At 44.6% G+C, this 23345-nt stretch overlaps 1 protein-coding gene across 1 annotated transcript; it reads right to left on the bottom strand.

The window, feature by feature from the left end:
* Nucleotides 1–8293: 8293 nt before the first annotated feature.
* CCL20 (C-C motif chemokine ligand 20) lies at nt 8294–10954 on the bottom strand. Its single transcript, XM_010213469.2, has 4 exons — nt 10870–10954; nt 10649–10763; nt 8934–9011; nt 8294–8663 (listed from the first exon to the last, which is right to left on the bottom strand). Exons 1-4 carry the CDS (start codon nt 10952–10954, stop codon nt 8636–8638), a joined length of 306 nt encoding a protein of 101 aa, XP_010211771.2. The 3' UTR covers nt 8294–8635.
* Between the last annotated feature and the right edge of the window lie 12391 nt (nt 10955–23345).

Below are 23345 nucleotides of genomic sequence, written 5' to 3'. Positions count from 1 at the left end.
TCTTTTTTTTTTTTTAGATGTCAAGGCTATCAGATGCACAAAGATTGTGCTCCAATATTCCCCCCCTTTTTTTTTCCGCTTGGCTAATGAAATAGTTTCAGGTAACCCTTCTCAAAGCTGTTTTATTCTGGAATAGGGTTCCTGTTTCCTCCTGCCCAGACATATATGCACTTGTGCATACGAACACTTCCCGGTGCACTGCTAAGAGTGCTTCTCATTTCTGCTCTCTTATCTGCAATGCTAGTTATGACACCACAGTCAAAGTGTTAAAGTCCTATTGTCTTCCTAAGGAGCATGAGTTTCCATGATTTTCTCTTTCCTCAGTAGCTGACACTCTGGGAGACAGAGCTGACAGCATGTTATAAAACGGACTAAGCACCCTCTTTTCCAAAGATTCTCCATTTTTCATCTTTGCATGGTTATCCCGAATAAAAATATATATAGTTACTACTTCCCTATGAAGCTTCTATTCCTACAAGCTTCTGTTCAAGTGACTACTTCCCTATGAAGCTTCTATACCTACAAGCTTCTGTTCAAGTGACTATGGATGCATTGTGTACCTACCAGAGATGACAGTAATATGCACTGGAGGATTTTTCATCCTTTTTCTTCCATCTTCCACTTCTTACACGCATTTTAACTTAGCTGAAAGAAGTTTTTCCTTTCCATCTGCTTTTTGAGACAGAGCTTGTCCTGTCTTAAGCTTGTCAAGATGATGATTAAACCTGGAAACAGAAAAATCTCAAAAAAAAACCAAAAAAACCAAAAAAAAAAAAAACAAATAAATGTGCCCAACATGTCTTTTTCCTACCTTCTCCAAGAAGAATTCAGAAATGCATTTTACCTTTCTTTTCATAGTCCAGACTGTAGGTGGCTGAAGACCTTTTGGTTAAGGAGAGCTTTGTACTATCCAGGTAGATGGAGCTGACAAAAACAGGTAATTTACACACAGATTCTGTGGTGAGACTGTCTGAGTTGCAAGATGAAGGTCAGTGAGTTATCCTGAGGCACCTACTGAAGAAAACAGGAACATTTGTCCTCTGGGTACCTAACCTGCCGTTGTGTCAAACCTCTGAGACAGGAGGAAACAAAAAGGTCCTGAAGAATAACAGGATTTCTCCTAAGCCTACAGAAGAGTTGATAAAGATAAGCAAGCAAAGCCACTTCCTCTTAGAGAACACAGCTTCACTAGAATCAAAGCATGTGCATTTCACCACCCTTTTTAAATTGAAAAGTCAAAATAACTCCTTTGGGATTTCATATTTTATTTCTATGAAGCTGAAATTTTTTAGAAATTCCCCTGTATGTTTCCTACACTTCAGTACATGCCTTCATGAAACATGACAGGCCTCCTGCCTTGTCCGTGTTTCACCTTTCCCAAGTTCTCTTATCATCATGGGAATGTACTTCATGCAGACATTCAAACATTATACCTGTCACCCATTCATTGTAATCAACATTAATACAGCACTGCACACTTGCAAATTAAAAAAAAAATTACTACCTATTAACAATTCTAATAATAATTTCCAGCAATGCTACAGAGAGTGCACCACTTTGAGATCTGAATTAATATGAAAGACATTTTGGCCATTTACTCCTAGAAAACACTTTGAAACACTCAGATGCCCACTAGAATAGCAAATCTCACTTTCCAGCCAGGTCTAGCAAGTATACATTCAAAAAGATCAATCACAGCAGGAAGGCATCTTGCCAGAATATTGTTATTCTTGAGACGTGCGACAGACTTTCATGAAAGTCTTGATTTCTGCTGCTCAAATCCAGGTAGACCAGAAAGGTTGTTTGTACATGAAGTTATAGCTGCTTTTGAGTGAATAGCCAAAGTCACCACCCTGCAGTCTGAGTTAATCTGCTACACTACATCTGCCATTCTCAGGTTCCCATTTGCCTACTCCGTCAGTCTAGTGTTCTCAGTAGCTTCCTACCGGACCGGTGATGTTGCAAGAACACCGAGCTACCGGTTTAACCTTAACACTGTAATTGGCAATTTCATTGTCAATTGGACCATTTACTTGAACCTACCACCACTGATAACTCCAAATAGGTGACTTGACCATTCGATTCATAGCACTTAACTATGCCCTCCAGATATGAGTGTTATTTTTTCCGGTTTGCAGGGGTTCTCTGTCCTTGCTACCTAACGATACTGTCTACTCTCACCTGAATAGTTACTCCATGAACAGGAACAATTTACCGCACAAACACACCTGGAGCTGCAGTCAGAAGTCAGGAACACTCTATGCTTGGTCCCTGCACTTTGGTACACGCCACCACTGAGCACAGTGCTGATACTCCACCATGTTCCCTAACTTAATCTTGCAGTCATCAAGACCAACATTACCACAAAATCACAGGGACATAGATCAGAGCTTACATTTATGTAAATTCACATAATTACAGACAGTAAAACTTATCATAAACACTGCATACTATAACTGAAAATATAAAAGTATGATAATGATAATCTGGCTTGTTCAAGCCAGAGAAAAAACCTGAAAACTAAGAATTTGTATTAAGGTTCATGTTTTGGCAAGGGATATTCATAGAATCATAGAATCATAGAATGCTTAGGGTTGGAAGGGACCTCTAGAGATCATCTAGTCCAACCCCCCTGCATACGCAGGGACACCTAAAGCACGTGGCACAGGACTGCATCCAAGCGGGTTTTGAAGATCTCCAGAGAAGGAGACTCCACAACCTCTCTGGGCAGCCTGTTCCAGTGCTCTGTCACCCTCACTGTTAAGAAATTTTTCCTTAAGTTCCTATGGAATTTTTGATGTTTCAGTTTCCGGCCATTTCCTCTAGTCCTATCAGTGGCCACCACTGAAAAGAGACCATCCCCGTCCTCTGCACTCCCTCCCTTGAGGTACTTATAGACACTGATTAGATCCCCTCTCAGCCTTCTCTTCTCCAGGCTGAACAGGCCCAGCTCACTCAGCCTCTCCTCATAGGGCAGATGTTCCAGGCCCCTGATCATCCTTGTAGCCCTGCGCTGGACTCTCTCCAGCAGCTCCACATCCCTCTTGTACTGTGGAGCCCAGAACTGGACACAGTACTCCAGATGCGGCCTCACCAGGGCTGAGTAGAGGGGCAGGATCACCTCCCTCGACCTGCTAGAGATGCTCTTCTTAATGCAGCCCAGGATCCCATTGGCCTTCTTGGCCACGAGGGCACACTGCTGCCTCGTGGTCAACTTGTCGTCCACCATGACACCCAGGTCTTTCTCCGCAGAGCTGCTCTCCACAAGCTCGGTCCCCAGCCTGTACTGGTGTCTGGGGTTATTCCTCCCCAGGTGCAGGACCTTGCACTTGGCCTTGTTGAATTGCATGAGGTTTTTCACCGCCCAGTTGTCCAGTCTGTCCAGGTCCCTCTGGATGGCAGCACAGCCCTCTGGGGTATCGGCTACTCCTCCCAGTTTGGTATCATCAGCAAACTTGCTGAGGGAGCACTCTGTGCCTTCATCCAGGTCATTGATGAATAAATTGAACAGGACTGGACCAAGGACTGACCCCTGGGGGACCCCACTAGCCACAGGCCTCCAACTAGACTCTGCACCGCTGATCACCACTCTCTGGGCCCTGCCATCCAGCCAGTTCCTAATCCATCTCACTGTCCACTCATCTATCCCACACTTCCGGAGCTTGCCCAGGAGGATGTTGTGAGGGACGGTGTCAAAAGCCTTGGTGAAGTCGAGATAGACGACATCCACCGCTCTCCCCTCATCTATCCAGCCGGTCATTTCATCATAGAAGGCTATCAGGTTAGTCAGGCAAGATTTTCCCTTGGTGAATCCATGCTGACTACTCTTGAGCACCTTCTTGTCCTCCATGTGCCTGGAGACAACAGCCAGTATGAGCCGTTCCATCACTTTTCCGGGGACGGAGGTGAGGCTGACTGGCCTGTAGTTGCCTGGGTCCTCCTTCTTGCCTTTTTTGAAGACTGGCGTGACATTGGCCTTCTTCCAGTCTTCCGGCACCTCCCCCGTTCTCCAGGATCTTTCAAAGATGATGGAGAGCGGCTTAGCTATGGCATCTGCCAGCTCCTGCAGCACTCTGGGGTGCATCCCATCAGGGCCCATGGATTTGTGGGTATCGAGGTTCCTTAGGTGCTCTCTGACCCAATCTTCCTCTACCCAGGGCAAGTCTTCCTCTCCACCAGCTTCTTCTCTTGTCCCTAGGGCCTGGGGCTCTACAGGACTGCCCTTGGTAAACACCGAAGCAAAGAAGGCATTGAGCAACTCTGCTTTTTCTGTGTTATTTGTAACCAAGGTGCCCATCCCGTCCTCCAGCGGACCCACGTTTTCCCTGATCTTCCTTTTGCTGTTAATGTATTTGAAGAATTTTTTTTTGTTATTTTTAACGTCCCTTGCCAGCTTGCCTTCCAGACGTGCCTTAGCTTTCCTTGTCGCATCTCTGCACTCCCTGACTATGTTCCTGTATTTCTCCCAGGGGGCCTGTCCTTTTTTCCACATTCTGTATACCGCTGCCTTCTGCTTGAGCATTGCCACAAGCTCCCGGCTCATCCACGCAGGTCGCCTGCCCCCTCTGCCTCCCTTCCTACACACAGGGATGCACTGTTGCTGGACGTGGAGAAAGTGCCGCTTGAAAACTAACCAGCTCTCTTGGGCCCCCCTGCCTTCTAGAGCACTAGCCCATGGGATTCTACCGAGGAGGTCTCTGAAGAGGCTAAAGTTGGCCCTCCTGAAGTCCATCGTCGCAAGGCTACTTACAGCCCTTCCTCCTCCTCGTTGAATCCTGAACTCCACCAACTCATGGTCACTGCAGCCGAGGCTACCCATATTGCCCACAGGCTGGTATTTGGATTAAAACCAGAAAAGCATGAAACAACTGAGATCAAGTTACAGAAAGATTTTTACTATTTATCACCTCCACTGTTTTAATATTTATTTAGTTGGGTGTACGCTCTTAAGATCACGTGGCAGTTTCATAAGTCCAGAGCTTTTCTACTGTCAGGAGTTCCCCTACTTATTGCTTAGCAGACTTACAATTGAACTATTTATTCTAGCTGATCAAAAGTGAAGTGATGTTATACGTGGGCTCATTGGAAGTGGTAAGTCAAACTAATGGACCCCTTCTCAACGCCGCTACGACGGGGCTCGAAGTGTCGCGGTCGCAGAACGCACTTGGTCTCCAGCGAGCCAACGCGCCCGAAAGCCTTCGCGCCTCAGGCTGGGGTAGGCGCCTGCCCCTCTCTGCCCAGGGTCTGCACAGGCTTCACGGCCCCTCTTTGTGTGGAAGCTGGGGAAGAAGAAAAGATGAGAAACATTCCTGAACTGATGGATAGGAGCAAACATTAACTGAACAAGAATTCAACAAAAAACACTTGTGGTAACTCAGGAGATAGAGCAGGTTTTATGCTTGAACAGTAAAAAGCAGCAGAATGGTTGCTATTTCTTAGGAAAATTACTTTATTTTTAATCAACATCTTTGCTACCTCTAATTAACAGGCACTGTTGTGAACATTTAAACACTAGGTGTGCAGAAACAGATGAAAGCCTGTATTATCCTCGTGGTACACCTTTTTCCACCCTAAGATAACGTCACAGGAGGGACTACAGAAAAAAACACGTAAACTATAATGTTTAAACACGTTTTTCTGCTAGCCCACATATGCATAGGTTACTCACGCATTGGACAGTACTAATCAAGAGTAGTCACGCTATAACTGAACTTCTTTAAACTGGTAGCTTACACAATAACAATTTCACAGAGTCGCTGGTGTAATTACAATTACAGCTCCGTCTAATTGATGACAGCCCTTTTTTGATGAGACCCTTTCTGTGTGTAAGAAAGGCAACAATCATAGTTATTTTGTGTTGGAGTGGGAGAAAAACATTAAGAGAGTAAAACAAAATTTGATTCCATATATGAAGAGGAAGTTTTCTGACATAGATCTCAAAACAATCAAGTGCTATAATGTTCTCAGCAGGAATGGAGTGAAATTGCTTTAGCAAATAGGAGGATTTCTTTTAAAAAGAAAAAAGAAAAAACATCAGAAAGCAAAGACACGTGCAGGCGTCAATACCAACGTTGCCACAGGCACAGGAGTCGGGGAGGGTTGGTCTTAGCGGGGTTGGAGCAGGAGGCTTTGGAAGTGACATAGGAAACTGCGGCGACTCTGATGAACTTGACCTGTAATAAAAAAAAAAAAAAAAAAAAAAAAGGCTCTCAGGCATTTTGCAAGAGAAAATAACAAAATATTTTTCTAAATAAAGGAAGAAACCCTGTAGAGGAGAAACTCACCTGTGCAAATGCAAAACAGGTGCTTCTGCCCCAAAGAAATCAGGATCAAGCTTTTCCTAGAAAGAATAATAATTTTCAATGCTATTGCTAAATTTTATTGCCACTCAACATCACTTACTCAGAAAAAACACAACTTCGCCCATCTGATGGTTTTAGAGGTGCAGCAGTTGCTTGTATTGCCTGCTTGCAACCTCAGAAATTCATGAAAGGACATGCTGTTATCCAAGGGAAGTACCCGCCGTAGCCTGACGGCTTCACTGACCTAACTTGCTGAGCAGTGGAAGCAATTTTCAGGTGATTTTTTTGTCCTCCAATGAGGTTCATTCAACTACAAGAGGAACAACAACAATAAAAAGTCCCACAGGTCACAGCTTTGTGAATAGAGCATCTGGGCTTTTGTGGAGATAGACTGGTTGACAGGAAGAAGGAGCTGCCAAAATGACACAATGGTACTGAAGCCCAAGGCGTGAGTACTGAGCCACGCACTCAAATTTGGACATCGAACTTCTTTCCTGCACTGCTGCTTTGAATTGCTCACCTCAGGCTGTTCTGCATGAGGTTCATACGTAGCTCTGGTTTCTACAGTTTTCTCTGCTCCTGGCAGCTCCTCTCCCACTCTTTTGCCACTCCCACCAACCTTCTTCCTATTTCCCCACATCGTTGCCCCACACCTTCCCCCATCCAACCTCATCACTTGTGACTGTGCCAGGTATCGCAGATAGGATTCTGCCAGCAGCTACCAAGTATTGTGCTGCTCTCTTATCTCCTTGCAACACCCCATCTGTTCCCAGGCCAGGCCTGGGGATCTTCAACACACATCCGTTAAAGACACCTGCAGCCGTGAGTCTGTTCCGTTTTGCTGGTGCCTGATTACACCTGAGCTCTGAGTCATGTCAAACGGGAGCACATGCCACTGCTGCCAGAAACGGTCAGCAGAGGTCTGCAGTTTGTCCCAGACCTGTTAACAAATTCTGGAAATTCCCAGGAAACATGCCAGGGGAGGTATGGGATGGCTATAACTACCTAACTACTTATATTATTATCCCCTGTTGAGGGACATGGAATCCACCTCTTAGAAACTCTGAAACCGAATCATCTTGTTCCTGCAGAGCTTCCCCCACAGCAAACTGCAAGTTCCCAGGTTTGCAGGGCCACAAGCAGGTTGTACAAGTTCCGGCAGGTTTTGAAATTCAGATCAACAGCCTTAGATTCACAACCACCATTAAAAAGGAAGATACCAGCTCCTGTCTCAGGGACACCAAGAAAGGCATAGCTCAGCTGAACATTTGAACTGAATGTTCAAGTTAATGCTCCTTCCTCTGCGACTAAAACATATCAAGAATCAAAGCACAGACCTGTGAAAGACTCTGGTACTGACCGCAGGCATCTACCTGCACAGCTGCTTGGTGGCAGCGCTGGGGACCACGTAGCTCCAGAACAGAGCGGCCTCCTCGCTCCATCCTGCACCCTCGGCACCTCTGCCATGGAGATCCACGGCCTGCACTGGGCATCGGTCCAGCGCCCCTCTGAAAACGCTTCTTGCAGCAATGATCTTTAGCTGAGAGCCAACAGTATCAGCACAATCATAATCCTTCTCACTGGATGAGCTAGAAGGTTCCTCCTGAATAAAGGAACCAGTAAGAGGAATTCCCTGAAATTTGATTAAGATGAGACTAAGCCAAGGTTTTCATGTTCATCAAAATACTCATGCATAGCTGCTGTCTGTGACAAGAAATGGGCTATATCCTGAAGAGTTTGTAGGTACCCACGAGGCAGAGTGAACACTCCGCACTCACCCAGAGGCTTACGAGTAAACAAACTGATTTCAAGGGAGAAGTTAGCTTTTTCAATTAAAAGAAAACATATCATTTGTAGACAGACTCATTTATTTTTTAAATCTCTAATTTCCATTTTTCAGACAGACTTCAACAATATTTCAAAATGTATTATCATGCTAAGTAGAATTAAAAGGAAATATTTTGGCACAAGAAAGTGCCATAGAAGTAACAAAATAAACAGAATAAATAACCCACTTTACATATGCTGAATAGCACACAGCACACATACAAAACAAATATGCAATACTCTGTACAATAGCTTACGGTAGTCTTTGCTGAATAGTATTCTACTGTCATATATTAGTTACTAAAATAGAAACTTTAACAAAATGCTTAATTCAAGCAAAACAGTGATGCAATATGAATCAACCCGAGAAGTTTAACGGTTCCAAAGAAGCCAGGCACAGTGGTTAGTAAGCACACAACAGTGTACAGGATGGCAGTCTCAACCAAGAGGTTGAACCTAGTGGTTCTTCATCCACGTCTGTGTTCAGTTCCCTGCTGGAAACCACATCACATCGACATCCTCTTGAGCTTTAGGCTATTAAAAGGAATGAGAAAATGCACATAATCACTTCAAGCACAGGGCAGTTGTGGATCTTTTCCCCCAGATTTAGCAAATACAGAAATAGTTCAGGTAGGAAAAGGACCCAGAAAGGAATCTAAAAAGTAATGATGTCTAACAGAAGATAGAAAACAAATGTGTTCAGAATTGCCATCAGAAGTGGCCTCTAGAAGATGTAAAGAAAAGAGCTTTTATATATGTTTCATTTTCTTCAGCCTAGCAGATTTTAGATTTTTAGATTCCTACCTCAGCCAAGAAAGATGCTTCTTCACCCAGGGTTCCTTAGGATTTACACAGGCTTTCAGTCCACGGCGGGTGTGGAAACTGGAAAAGAATAATGGTAAATATATATATATATATTAGTGAATAACCATAAAAACTCCCTGCTAATAAATAATATGAAGCTGTATTTAGTGAAACTAAAAAACAAACAAACAAAAAAACCCCTCATCATGTTACTCCATATAAAGAAATAAACTGCTTTTCTAAACAACAGTTAGATAAGGGATGCTACACACCCCCTTTCCAATACTGCACGAGCAAAAAGAAAAACCTACTGAAATGTGAACATAACAGCTTTTTTAGCCTTCAGAATCATTTTTTGTGACCTACAACTATATTCATTTTATGGAGACATTAAGACAAATAATTTTGCTGGATGCAGGAAATAATATGGGAGAAGAACCCCTGCAATGAAGCTGTGGTGACAGACAACATTTAGGAGGGCTAAAACCTTGCGAGACACCTCTGAGAATGGAACAGGGCTTATCTCCCCTGGCACTGCCAGCAGGCTGTGCCAAGGGAACAGCTGGTGCTGGCCAGAGTGAGGCTAAGCTGGAGACGAAGCACATCCTTGTTTGCACAGCTGGTTCCTCAACTGCCAGGTTTATTATCTACATTCATAGAATCATAGAATCATAGAATGCTTAGGGTTGGAAGGGACCTCTAGAGATCATCTAGTCCAACCCCCCTGCACACGCAGGGTCACCTAGAGCACGTGGCACAGGACTGCGTCCAAGCGGGTTTTGAAGATCTCCAGAGAAGGAGACTCCACAACCTCTCTGGGCAGCCTGTTCCAGTGCTCTGTCACCCTCACTGTTAAGAAATTTTTCCTTAAGTTCCTATGGAATTTTTGATGTTTCAGTTTCCGGCCATTTCCTCTAGTCCTATCAGTGGCCACCACTGAAAAGAGACCATGACCGTCCTCTGCACTCCCTCCCTTGAGGTATTTATATACACTGATTAGATCCCCTCTCAGCCTTCTCTTCTCCAGGCTGAACAGGCCCAGCTCCCTCAGCCTCTCCTCATAGGGCAGATGTTCCAGGCCCCTGATCATCCTTGTGGCCCTGCGCTGGACTCTCTCCAGCAGCTCCACATCCCTCTTGTACTGTGGAGCCCAGAACTGGACACAGTACTCCAGATGCGGCCTCACCAGGGCTGAGTAGAGGGGCAGGATCACCTCCCTCGACCTGCTGGAGACGCTCTTCTTAATGCAGCCCAGGATCCCATTGGCCTTCTTGGCCACGAGGGCACACTGCTGCCTCATGGTCAACTTGTCATCCACCATGACACCCAGGTCTTTCTCCGCAGAGCTGCTCTCCACAAGCTCGGTCCCCAGCCTGTACTGGTGTCTGGGGTTATTCCTCCCCAGGTGCAGGACCTTGCACTTGGCCTTGTTGAATTGCATGAGGTTTTTCACCGCCCAGTTGTCCAGTCTGTCCAGGTCCCTCTGGATGGCAGCACAGCCCTCTGGGGTATCAGCTACTCCTCCCAGTTTGGTATCATCAGCAAACTTGCTGAGGGAACATTGTGCAGCTGTCCTGTGATTTAGAAGTCCCTATAAACTACAGGTCTTGCAATATTTTGTGTGCAAGTATTACATAGGATCTACTCAAACTTCGGAAATATGTAGTCCCTCTCCCCCACAAAAACATCTGGGAATCTCCCAAAGCATAACTTACATGATGGCGTTGATGTCGCACACTTCGCTGGAGAGCTGCTCAGTGTAGCCCATGATGGCCCGCTGCGGCAGGCGCACTTTGCTGTAGGAGAGGCAGCAGTCCTGGTTGCTCTGTGCTGGAAGGAAGGAAGGCAGCGAGGTGAACAGGAGCCCTGGGGCCCGTGCCCTGCCTGCCGTGCACACGTGGCAGCGCAGCAGCCCGCGACGGCCCCTGGCACTCACCTTGGGAGGGAGCGCAGAGCAGCAGCAGCAGCAGCAGCCCCAGCAGGGAGGCCAGGGCCAGACTCTGGTAGCGGGGACCTGTCATTCTCGCAGCTCCTGGGTGCTCCGAGGCTCCTGCCAGCCCTGCCGCTCCAGCGGTGGCTTAAATAGCAGCGGCAGCGCTGCGGGAATTCACGCGCAGGCGGGTCCGACCTCAGCACCGGGTTTCCCCACGGCAAATTCCATCAAGCACCACATGGCCCCAGCACACCTTCCTCGTGCTATAAACCGAGATAGCGCAAGGCTTTTTTTTTTTTTTTTAAAGTAGGTTAGGAAAAAAAAATATAAAACATTCAGCCAAAAAGCAAAGGAAATAAAAGCCCGTGAGGTAATGGTTCTGTGGGTGAAGCATACGCATATTTTTAGGGTCGGGAGTGTGGGTTGTGAAATGAGGAAAGTTGAACTCTGAATGCTACTTGCAAAAACAGCATGTTTGCTTTGCCCTAGTTTAATAAACCCCATTTAGGGGCAGAGAGCGGCGGGCCTAGCCCAAGCAGTCATCTCAGCATAGCGTCTGTGCAGAAGCTGGGGAGCTCTATCTTCGGCACTCGCAAAGGACCACATTAACAGCTGCTGGTGGGCCAACACAGTGACATCAGACTTCATAAATTACTGTTTTCTGAGCTTTCTTGTTTCTAGATTGTACTACTGGTGGGTCTATATAGGCCACACTCAGGTTTCATACAGATGGTTTTGTTTTGAGTTTCTTTCACTGTATACTTAGTGCCATCACTTTCTACCTGCTCATTGCCCACTGAGCTATTTCACCTGAAATTAAACTGCTTAGTTTAAAGCAACTTGAAAGAAGAGCTACATTTTCTACTGAATTCTGCACAGAATGCAGCAATGGGTTTTCATAGGCACATAGCTGTGTTTAACTGCCTTCCCAACAAGTATCGCAGCTCTTGCAGAGTTCTGTCTCAACCAAAGTGGGCACAGCCTTAAAACTGCCTAGGATGGCTCTGAAGAAACCCGTGTGGAGAGTCCCTGTCGCCACTGCAAGTGGGCTGCCTGTGAGCTGCTCCTGAAGGGCGCTCCATCCCCAAGCTGCTTAGTGACCTACGTGAAGTCAACGTGGTGGCCGCAGGCCACGTCCTGGTGAGCTGGTGGCCACAGAGGAGCTGCTGCCACTAGGAGTAACCCGAGCTTAAAGGTGGCTGCCCTGGGTCAGCCTGTTCATGGGTTTTGCCTGTTCTTCAGGGATGGGCTGCCTCACGAAGGATATCGTTCTTTATTTATTCCTAGAAATATAACAGATCAAAGTCTTTCTAGAACAGCTCATTATTCATAGAAATAGTTTCTCTATACAGCAGCCAGAGCCAGGGATGCTCATGGGGCTGGGGTGCGGACGAGTGGCCTTGCAGAACACCCAGCTTCATGCATGCGAAAAGGCAAAACACAGAAGAGGAGAGGCCCGCACCCTGACGTATGCTGCTTTTTATTACTGCTTTACAATAGGCAATATGCCATAAAAAGACACAGCTAAAAGCACCGCATGTCTCCGTACACTGTATTGTCTGAACTGCTCTAAGTCAGCACTCAGCAATGCTACAAAATAGCTAACTGTAATGATAGGCCTCAAAATGATCAAGTAAAACTTGGCAGCATTTTCCTCTTCGGACAGACAGGACTGGTTAGCTTGAAATCGTTTCTAGGTTGAGAAGTACTAAGAAGCAAAAGAGGCACCCAGACACAGACAATAAGCCAGTCTTTGTCCTTCTTACTTCTCCTTTTCTCTTCCCCCTCCTATTTTTTTTTTTAAATATTGTGGAAGCCACATAGGATTCTGGAAGTTCTCCCAAGTTATCCACTAGTAGTCTTAAAGTTTAAAGAGAAAAAAAAAATCACTGCATTCAGTCTCTGTCAAGAAACTACCTTCAAGACAATGTCAAAATCAGACATTGATTTATCATCCCTCTTTCCTCCCTTCCATTTCACTGTAGTATAAGTATCAGAAAAGTCTTCAGCTACAGTAGCCACATCTTCTTACCTATGAATTGGTATCACAAGCATCAAAAGTATTATGCAGACAATCTGAAGAACCGCTAACAGAGACAGGTTTAAGGCAGCGACTGGTCTCCCTTATTGATAACGTACTGTTCATTCCCTAGGGCTTTGCACAGTAGACTGCAGCTATAGCTGATGGGGATGGTTATAATGTTTCTTGCTTAGGCAAAACACAGAAAAAAACTAATATCTTAACTGGCTAATAAATACACCACTGTTACAGTAATATTACTGCTCAGTTCTTTCATTGCAAGTAATAAGGAATTGCAATTCTATTGCTTGATAGTATTGATACACTGGTTACATTAATAAATCGGTTATACTACTGTAAAGAGAATGTGTAAGTCACCCATATAAATGCTGTTAAATTCAGATTCTGTCACTTTCCTCTTCTACTTGGTTTTACTAGAGTTCTTACTGCAGGCTCCCCCACCAAGTGCTTCACACACAGACCTGGTAAAAGCCCAAGGGGTCCCTCCAACAGAAGCAGGCAGCCCAATGGGTCCCTCCTGCTGCTATGGAATGACCCTCTTTTGGGCTGATTTTATACATTTTCTGTTTTTTTTTTCTCTTTCCCTGAGCTCCCCCTTTTACCACCCTGCACCTCTTTTCCTCTGCCTAGACTCCTCCCAGGCAAAACATCCCCCAATTCTTTTTTCCTCCTCAGGCTCAACTCTGCTGAATCCCTGCCCGTGTGTGGCATTTCCAACATGGTTACATAGGCAATTCTGGCTTCACATGCAATTACTGCTGCTGTTATCTCGATGGAGGGCCCACGCACCCTGAGACGCCCTCCTGACTCTCCGGTCAGCACTGGCTGCATGGCGTGCACGAGCAGCGAGCCCTCTGCCTAGTTGTGCAAACTAGTTAAAAATTAACAGAAGACTTGATGCAAACAGCTGAAGTTGCCTGGTAAGTCCTGATATGACTCTCACTTGTATCTTCTCTCTCACTAAAGGTTAAAGCTCAATAACAAAGAAATGGGGGAAAGCACACACACGAAAACACACACGAAAAGCGGGTGACGCTTCCTCACTCCAGGAGGCAGTGCCAGTGGTGACCGTCGGCTGCCTCCACTCCATGAGGTCCACCCTACCTCCCGTGTGACTAAGTTGGGTTTTAGGACGGGGGGAGTGTATAAAGGAGCCCCTGGGGCTCAGCATGGGGGTCAGCGCTGCAAGGGCGGCCGGCAGCCTGCCCACAGTTCTGGGTGCTGCTTCTCGGGGGCTGCTGAACTCGCAGCGCCTGGTGCCTCAGGCGAGGCCGGGGCAGCAGGCAGCTCGCGGGGCGGCCGCGGGAGGGATGGCGGCCCCCAGAGAAGGACAGGGGGCGAGAAGGGAACTTCTCCTGAAGCAAAGAGAGAAGGAAAGCCTCTTAGCAGCGAGGGTGGTTAAGCAGTGGGACACGCTGTCCAGAGGGGATGCGAAATCCCCGGTTGAATCCCCTGGGAAATGCTCCAGCCTCACCTGACCTGCTCTGGCTTCAAACGCAGCCTGGGGGGACACGACACCTCCGCAGGCCACTTTGGGCCCCGGTTCTGCAGCGGTCCCATGAAGTAGCTTACATGTGCACTGCCTGCCAAGTGGAAGGAGTGGGGGAAAATGGGGACTTTTCCAAGGCGAGGCTGGGAAAGTGGCAATCCTGAGCATCTGGAGGAAGTTAGCAGAGCGCTGAGGAAGGGGCACAGGCGGCAGGGCTGGAGCGGAGCCGCAGCCCAGGCCGCTGTCTCCACGTAACACGCTTCCTCTCTCAGTGCAACGAAGGTTTTGCCCACAAAAACTAACATGCACAGAGGCTGAAGTGCTGGAAGGGCTTTACATGTCAGTCTCAATGAACACACCTACATCATCAGAAAAGGGGAATTATTTCAGGGATTGCAGCTTGCCCCATAACTTTCCCATTAGGAAACTGAGCATGAGTGTAGTTGTGTGAATAAACCTACATCCGCTTTCATGCGGAATTTGCATATGAAAACCTGCATATGCATAGAAAATGCCTGACGACAGCAATGTACTCAACACTGCAGCTTTCCTAGGAAATCTCAAAACACAGCCCTACAGATACAAGTCTTGAAGCATTCCACTACCTTCCAGAGAGGTGGAAAGGCCTTTTATGGTGGTTTATGATGGTTAAATATGATTGAGGGATTGCAGCCTACAGCCTCTCAGTTATGGGTTTTTGTCTAATAGTAAAACAAAACAAACAAAAAACCTTTCATGTTTATCTGTTACCTATCTTGAAGTTTTTAAACCCTCTTTGTAACATCTTCAGATGTTACCTGTTATAATACAGACTTTTTTTGGACTAGAAGCAGTTTACCCCAATTTCCATTTTTTATGCAGCCTCACACAGTTCATTATATAGTACAGTCCTTGGCTGCACTGCTAGAAATAAAACATTACAGCAACACAGCTGATCAACCAGGAAGAACTGCATTAAATGGGAAATTCCCTCTGTAATTTCCAATTGTTCAGGAAAACTTTGACAGAGTAAAGGACAGAGAAAGGCAACAGAGCTGAATCAAGAGTTATTGCGTAATGCTCTGATGATGAAACAGGGAATAAATCCCGAGCACAGAAGTTCCACAGGTAGCTTGCTCAACCTGTTGTTTTAGAGCCACTGATGCAATAGCAATTTCTTACAGTTTAACACTTGCATTGCTAAAAGTTCTTATCTGAACAGCAGAGCGAGTTTTCACTGCCTGTATGTTGCACCTTCTGAGAAACAAGTCTATCAAATGATACTGATTTCATGCAATTAAGGACAAATTAAACACGTGCTGGCAGAAGTGAAGCTCCCAGTTATCAAAAGGGCAGGTGTGACCCATGCATCTGCAGCATCCATCCTCATGCCACGAGTCGGCTGCTACTTGCATACAGGACCAGGAGCTGAATATCTGGGCTTTATGGCCCCATTTCCCAACTTCAGAGTTAGCCCCACTCAGCCCTATTGCCACTCGTGGCAGCACACCACCTTTGGAAGAAAGCGGATCTCTCAAAATGCTGGAAGCAAATAATAAAGATTGAAATAAAGAAATCAGGAGAAAAACAAAAACAAAAAACAAAACAAAAAAAACACCAAAAACAAAGCAATAAAAAGCTGCATAACAAACTGAGCTTTAAGTTATATTAGTTTCACTATTACAGCTTGTGCTCGTTTCCAGTCTAAAGACATAAATGTCTTTAAGCACAGTAAGTATAAAAGAAAACACAACACACAGCCACTGATGTTTCGGACCATCAGAGAAGAAACGCCTCTTTTCTGTATAAGTTCTATAGGAGTGGAGAAGAATCAATTGAGAAGATATAACCAATACTCCTGAAAAGAATTCAGACCATGAAATATCATCCACAGTGGGGAAAAAAAAAAAAAAAAAAAGGAAACTGCTTACAAACAGAAAGCAGCAAGTGGGATTTACTATGATCTAATATCCTGGAACCATCCCTAAAAACATGTTGGCAAACTTTTGGTACTGGATTCATCACACAACCCACCCAAGCTGAACCCAAGATTTCTGGTTTTCTTTAGTGCTACCTCCTCATTTCCCTGTACATCAGTTGATGCTTTGTCACTCTGGGCTACTCAGTTGAAAGAACTGTGATTTGATCATGCATTACTGGAAGACCAGCTTGGGAATATCCAAGTAAGCCTTGTTTATTTTGATTTGCTAAGTGAAAAAAAAATCGCTTTTAATAGGCAGTGGTTAATACCATTTAGTACCTTAGTGTTGCAAATATTGACACAGGCTTTCTCGAGTCAGGCTGCTGGGCTGCAGTCACTGTAACTTTTCAGAACTACAGTTACATAATAGGGACTTTCCAGTGAGGAAAAGATTTAAACCATAGTTGTTCAAACAAACCTGCTCGCACTTTCCTTTGTGCTTGATTCCTGCTCTTCTTCCATGGAAGACTACAACTCCTCCATCCCAACTTTTACAGATTCTTTTGCACAATGTAGTTAAGATATTAAGTGTAGGCAGCTTATCGCTCTATGCTGTTGCAATTTGTCTCGCTCCTCAGCTTTTCATCTTTTAATTTTTGCAAGAAGCTTTTTGGGGCCCTACCAGCGCAGTCTTGACCCCGATACCCACTGAGAATGCTTCTGCCAGGGTCACTTTCCTCTCTGCCTGTGAGGATCCCCTTGATCTTTTAAGCTTCCCTTGCTAGTCCTCATTTTCAAGTCTTCCACATTATTGCTGGCCTCACCTTCGCTGTGCACTGGACAACTCTGGGCAGCCGCAGCAGCACTTTGCTGGTTGAGGCCTTGGTCGGGGTCCAAAGGAAGCTGCCAATCCCAAACACACCGGGCTGCTCATAAGCTTCAGGGCTCTCCTGGAAAAGAGGAGGGCTTGTTCTGGAAGAACCCACCCTCTCATCTACCAGAAAAGCTGCTCAAATACAGTTCGTTTTACACTGAGTTATCCATGCTTGAGCAAAAAAAAAAAAACCTAGACTTATTCAGATCAAAAAACAACTTTGGTCTGCACAGCCTACTGCACCAAAAGCCTTAAAACCATGGCCAGACCCTCAAGGTACAATACAGACTACGACTACCTTTGAACGAACTAACAGGATGCTGAGGGCAGACAGAAAATCTGTAGGAGAAAAAAAACCAACCAAACAAAAGTAACTTTTCTTCACAAAAGTAAAAAACTCAAAACACACTGCTGGTGGACAAGAGGGAATCTCTGGTACACATGTCACTGCAAGTGTTTGGCGATGCTGCTTTTCAAACCCTTCTATGTTGACAAGGAATCCAAGTAGCACAAGAATCCAAGACATTTGAAGTACCAGAATTTTAATTTTTAAATAAAGACTAGCAGCCTGGTACATTTGTGGCTTAAGTATCTCTCCGATATCAGCAGACACCAGGCATTAGATGAAGCATCTGGCTAGTTACGGAGGTTTTTGAAAACATAACACGCTTCCTTCTGGCAGGACTTTACCCTAGGCAGCTGCAAGGGTTTCAAGTCTTTCACAGAGCGTGTGAGATGCTCCTTGAGGGCAAAAAGAAAAGGTAGAGCAGAGGTGCTGAGCTGAAACTTCCTACACATGCAAATGCAAATCCTTACTCTCAAGTGAAATGTGCCAAATGTGCCATCAGTGGGTGGATCTAGGATAACCAGGACAAGCATAGGAAGAAACACACCTCTAAGTGCTCTTTCAACATAGAAAGTTACTTGGAAATATTCTTCGTTTCTTCTTCCCATCTTGCCTCTTTGGCAATTCACAGTAAGTCACCATTAGTCACAGAGTATTAACTAGTTTAAATGAGACGCTTTGGCCTTGATATCATTTCCTCCTTGTTACTTAACTGGAGATCAAGACAGACTGCAATTACAAAACAAAACAACTGCTGTAGGGACAAATTAAAGATGTGTATTGGATTATTTATAATAAGTATATATAAAATGACAAAGTCACTACATTTAACTCTGAAGTAGAGATCTTTCCAGATCCGGAGAGTGATGTTTCGTGTGTGCTTTGTTTTCTTCAGGTGCTAGGATTTGCTAACTGCACATACCTGTATGTGACTTAAGTCCTCTATAAACTTTAAAGGTAAAGTCTGAGAGATTTTATTCTCTTTTGCATCTTTAAAGGGCACTATCATTTTTTTTTAATATTCTGTTCCAGTGATCAATGTCAAATTGAATGAAAAAACAGGGATTTGCAAAAAAAAAAAAATCAAAAATCAGCAAGTCGTTGCGAGCTCGGTATCTGCAACCCACTTGCTTGATAACCTTCTCTTTGGAGACAAGGCCCCCGCTGACCCTGTCTGGCTCATTGGTCACGTGGAGCAGAGCTGTCATGGAAGGGACCTGTGGTTGGCACTGGTGAGAAAGCAGGTCATGACTTAAAAGAGCATCGGGTTTTTTTTGAAGAATTGTTACATTCTTGCAAATAACATGCTGGTCATGTGAAGGAAGTACTAAAATATTAAGAGCGCATCAGAGAACAAAATTCTCACTAGCCACATTTATTTTTTCCACAAGTGAAGAGTTCAAAGCCAACTTGTGAACCGCACTGGCAATCTTAAAGTGAAGGTGAGAGGTAGCTTAACAGTCACAACAAAAATTCAAGCCACTTTCCTCACCATCATTCTCATTTATACTCTGTTTAGACTAGAAATGTCATCAGATTGCTGCACTTCCTTTGAGCACCATTGACATTCATTAATCATTTTAAGAGCTGTAGAGGACACTGTAGGGGAAAAAGGAAAAACAGGGTCCAGTACTGCCCATGTACAGTCAGTGTTTGCACAAATGCCAGAGCTGGACCTATTGCAACCACCATATTCACTTCAAACAAGAGAAAAATTCTGTGTGGAAAAATCCCACAGGATCCCACTGATGAGGAGGTAGTTCCTCTGCTTATGATTTGGAAGGAAATTGTCAGGAAAATAAAAGAATCAATTTTAGCCATATCCCCCTGTCTTCTATAAGTCTTTCCCTAAATGCCAGTGGGCTCGGGATCACACTGTTTTTGGATTTAGGTTCTCAGTCTCAACAGTTTTAAGCCAATATTTTGCTACAGATACAGCTGCAACAGAAATTAATTTCATTCTCAGTACCAAAACAGACCCTGATGCCAAGAGGGAAAAACATACTTAAAATGTCATCTTTCTACTCAAGTCTGGAAGTTTTATTCCCTATTCAACTTGTTTGGTTTAAAGCAGACACACTCTGTAGGGGACAGAGGAAACAGGGTCCAATACTGCCTACCTACAGTCAGTGTTTCCACAAATGCCTTGTGCATAAATGTTCAAACCAAGCAAGTAATTTTGAACCAAAAAACTAAGGTTGAAAGTGTTGAAACCAATCACGCCAGTATTCTCAGACCTGTAAATCAAAATGCAGTGTGCCTCAAAGCTCAGAAACAGCGTCACTTTGAACAATTAATTCTGTAGCAAGACAAACCCAAATCAACACCCAAATACTGAGCTTGGTGGCTCCTCTGGACAACCACTTCTCACTCCCTCAGCAGGGAATTACACTGCAACAGAGTGTATTTTGCACCAAAAAGAGAAAGCCAGTCACACTGAGTAAACCAGAAAGTACAAGGTGGTTCTTGGCCAACTAACAAACCCACTCTGAAGAAAATAAGAAACACCAGTACTAGGAAACCTCATAAAGTTTCTGACAGGTTTTCTCACCAGACAGTGAGCAAGTTGGAGCCACAGCGTAGTTCACTGTGGGCCTGTCTTACCATTTGGTGAGTTTTTAGCACTGTTTTTTAGGGGATGCCCACTATAAGTTGGGTGCTGATGCTACCTCACAGGCAACTTACAAGATGTAGAGCAGCAATCTGCACTAATTCAACAGTGAAAAACAACCAAAACCAAGAAAATCTGAACAGCAATTGTATTCTTAAAAAAAAAAAAAAAAAGATAAAGTTACCTTTCCATGGCCAAAAAAGACAGGAGATTAACAAGGTGCAGCACTCCTTCAACCCAATACTCATCCAAAGTTAGCAGTGAACAAGTGGGAGCTAAAGCCTGCCTCCTCAAACAAAGTAGGTCCCACACATCTCTGAACTTCTCACAAAAACTCTACGTGCTCCAGGTTACTCTGGTATCATGTTCTAGCAAGATCTTCAGTCCCTACTTGTGCAAGCAGCCCAGTGTGCAGCCAAAAAGAAAGCCTGTAAGAAAGAAATGAAGCCCCAAATGAACAAAAGTGATGCACTGAATGGGTGATGAACACACACTACGGAAAAAGAGACTGAAGAAAAACTCTTTCTGAAAATACTTAAAGACTTAAATAAGTTTTTGCCTGGGAAAAAAAAAAAGGCCTTCTGAGGAATTAAATGGATGAAAGTCACAAGCAGATTGACAAATCCCAGCTAGCAACAACCACACTCCAGATGGCTGGAAAAGGTACAAATTGCAGAAGTTTAGGTTCCCGGTACTACCTTTATCAATGTGAATATGGAGTGTGAGTTACTTTCTCTGTGTTTCCCCTGCATGTATCCTGTTATTCCCATTCAGGCTTCCCTTTGAGTCCAGTCCAGCAGAGTTAAACCAAGCATTAATTTATGCCATAAGCCTCAGTTGAAGAAAAGAACAAAATAATCTGCTTCATTTCATTGCAGGGTGAGCTGTTACCTTTAGTCACCACAAATGTTTTTCAGAAATTGAAACAAGCCTGTGTCCCAAGTGGATTCCTGGAGAATGCAGGGCCGTGAATTCCAATCTGCTGCTGTGAGGACTTGGCCCCTGCTGGACTCAGCTGCTGCTCCAGAGCGAAGGGTGAGTTATGGCAACCCTCACCTGAGCACAGCAGGGCTCAGGCCCAGGCACAGGTCTGCTCGTTCTGAAGCAGGCAGTGCCCGAGGAAAAGATGGCTCTGTTCATCCACAAAACAAGAAGCTAAATTGCTCTCTGAACAGGCATGGCTTAGAGGAACCCTAACAAAGGGCAGTTCAATCCTTGTAACTGGCATTATGACCTTTCTGTGCATGGTCTGTGTTTGACCACCAGATGACAAAAATCTCTGATATTAGCCACAGACATTTTTATTCACTATAATTTTTTTCAGAGAGTACAGTACAAAGTGTCTGAAAAGTTTAAACACTGAGTCCAGTTTGCAATAACGGTTCTGCTCAGCAGCACAGGGGGCAAGAAACAGATCTGGCAGTTGAAAGCCAGCACCCATGAGCAGACAAGCAGCCACTCTGAGAACAAGCCTGGACAGAGCATCCCACTGCAAGATGCCTCAAAGGGCCAACTTGAGACTCTGGGACATGGTGCCACCCTGGAAGGTACCAGAGGTGACAGCCCTTAGGACCAGACAGAGGTTCACAGGCTTGTTCTCTTTCCCCTCTCCTCTCCCCACACTCTCTCCATCTCCCTGAAGCATTACGTCCCAGATTATATTAACACTTTAGCATATGCTACTATTATAAAACCAATCTTCTCTCTAAATCTATTTACTTAGTCTTCCTTTCTCCACCAAAACCAAATGAAATTTGGATGCTACCTACAAGTTAATAGATAGGTGTGTGTGGGGTACACTAAATTCAAGCTCCGCATAAAGAGCGCAGTCCCCTCAAAATGGCAGCAGAGCCCAGCTTTAAGCACCTGAGTGTATGAATCCATCATAGTCTGACTTTCTTTTCGTATTTGGATGAGCTCAGAAAAAATTAAAGACCCAAGTTTTATGTACCAAGGAGATGGCCATGGAAAGAAGAGCTAATAGAGGATGAAAGACAGAGGATCTGAAAACAGAAAAAAAAAAAAAAAAACCCTAAACATCAGTAACTGGAAGTTACTTAACTCACTCTTTCTCATTATTACATTAGAGGAAAAACAGGTGTTTTCTTAGTGTCAAGAAATTTGGGTTGAATTCTGATCTTAAGTCAGTACAAACCCAGAGTAACTCTCTGTTGACATCAACAGAACCTCCTTGTACTTCAGCAAGAGCCCTGAGGGCCAGACCGCGAGCGAGGAGACAGCCTCAGCGTTTCCAAGGGGCCACCACCACCTTTCGCCGCAGCTCTAAGCAAACGTGCCATGAGCAGGAACCAAAATAGCTCTAGGATCACTCTCAGCCGATGACGGATGGCAGGAAAAGTGCCAACAGGAATCATTACACCCCTTTCACACATTAGCTTCACACATGTCACAACAGCTCGTGCAAGTGTATACACCACTTCAGGAAGGATTAGGCAGATTTGCAGACAACAAGTCTATAAACAGGTGATTAAAAGCAGGGAAGTACCCACTAACACCACTAATCCAAGTCACCCTGAATGCTGAGGGGTAGGAGGCGAAGAGCTACAAGAAGTGTCCCCGCTGACACCACAGCTGAAGGCAGCGTTCTGGCCTGCTTTTCTTATTCATGTGCACTTCCCCATACTAATGACATTCTGTCATTTTACTGTTCAAGGACTAAGAATGCTTCCTCAAACATTACTGAATATTTCACTGTTAGATGCAAATTTGTCATTTTCCTTCTGCATTGACCACAATCCTAAGTTACTGAATATATAGTACATTTTAATAAATACTGGTTTGATTTATAATAAGTTTATTTTGTAAGAGCTATAGATTATTATATTCTCTGTTCCAGATTTATACCCTGTCAGACAAGTTGTTGTCAGAAAAAGATACCTGAGTTCATGGGTACATACATGCACTTGGCTACGTACAGTTCGTTGCAAATTTGCCCGCTTCAGCTCGCCGTCTTCGCCGTTCTGAGTCCTACAGGCTCTGGGAAGGTGACTGTAGGGCCGTCTGCTTTTCTTCAGCAGAATCATGAGAACTAGATGAATCAAAGTACTGAGAAATTTGTTACAAACAAGAGTCACTTTCCAGTGGAACCATGTTTTACTTTTTGAACCTCTCAGAATAGCATGAAAGCCCACGTAATTAGGAGGAAAGCTATCTAACTAGATTATACTGGTTTTTGTTCTCCCTCATCTCTGTTACTT

This window comes from Tinamus guttatus, unplaced genomic scaffold (genome assembly GCF_059628265.1).
Source record: "Tinamus guttatus ecotype Peru unplaced genomic scaffold, ASM5962826v1 Tinamus_guttatus_pri_ptg000311l, whole genome shotgun sequence".
In the NCBI taxonomy this organism is placed as follows: domain Eukaryota; kingdom Metazoa; phylum Chordata; class Aves; order Tinamiformes; family Tinamidae; genus Tinamus; species Tinamus guttatus.
This window is presented reverse-complemented; position numbering and strand designations above follow the sequence as displayed.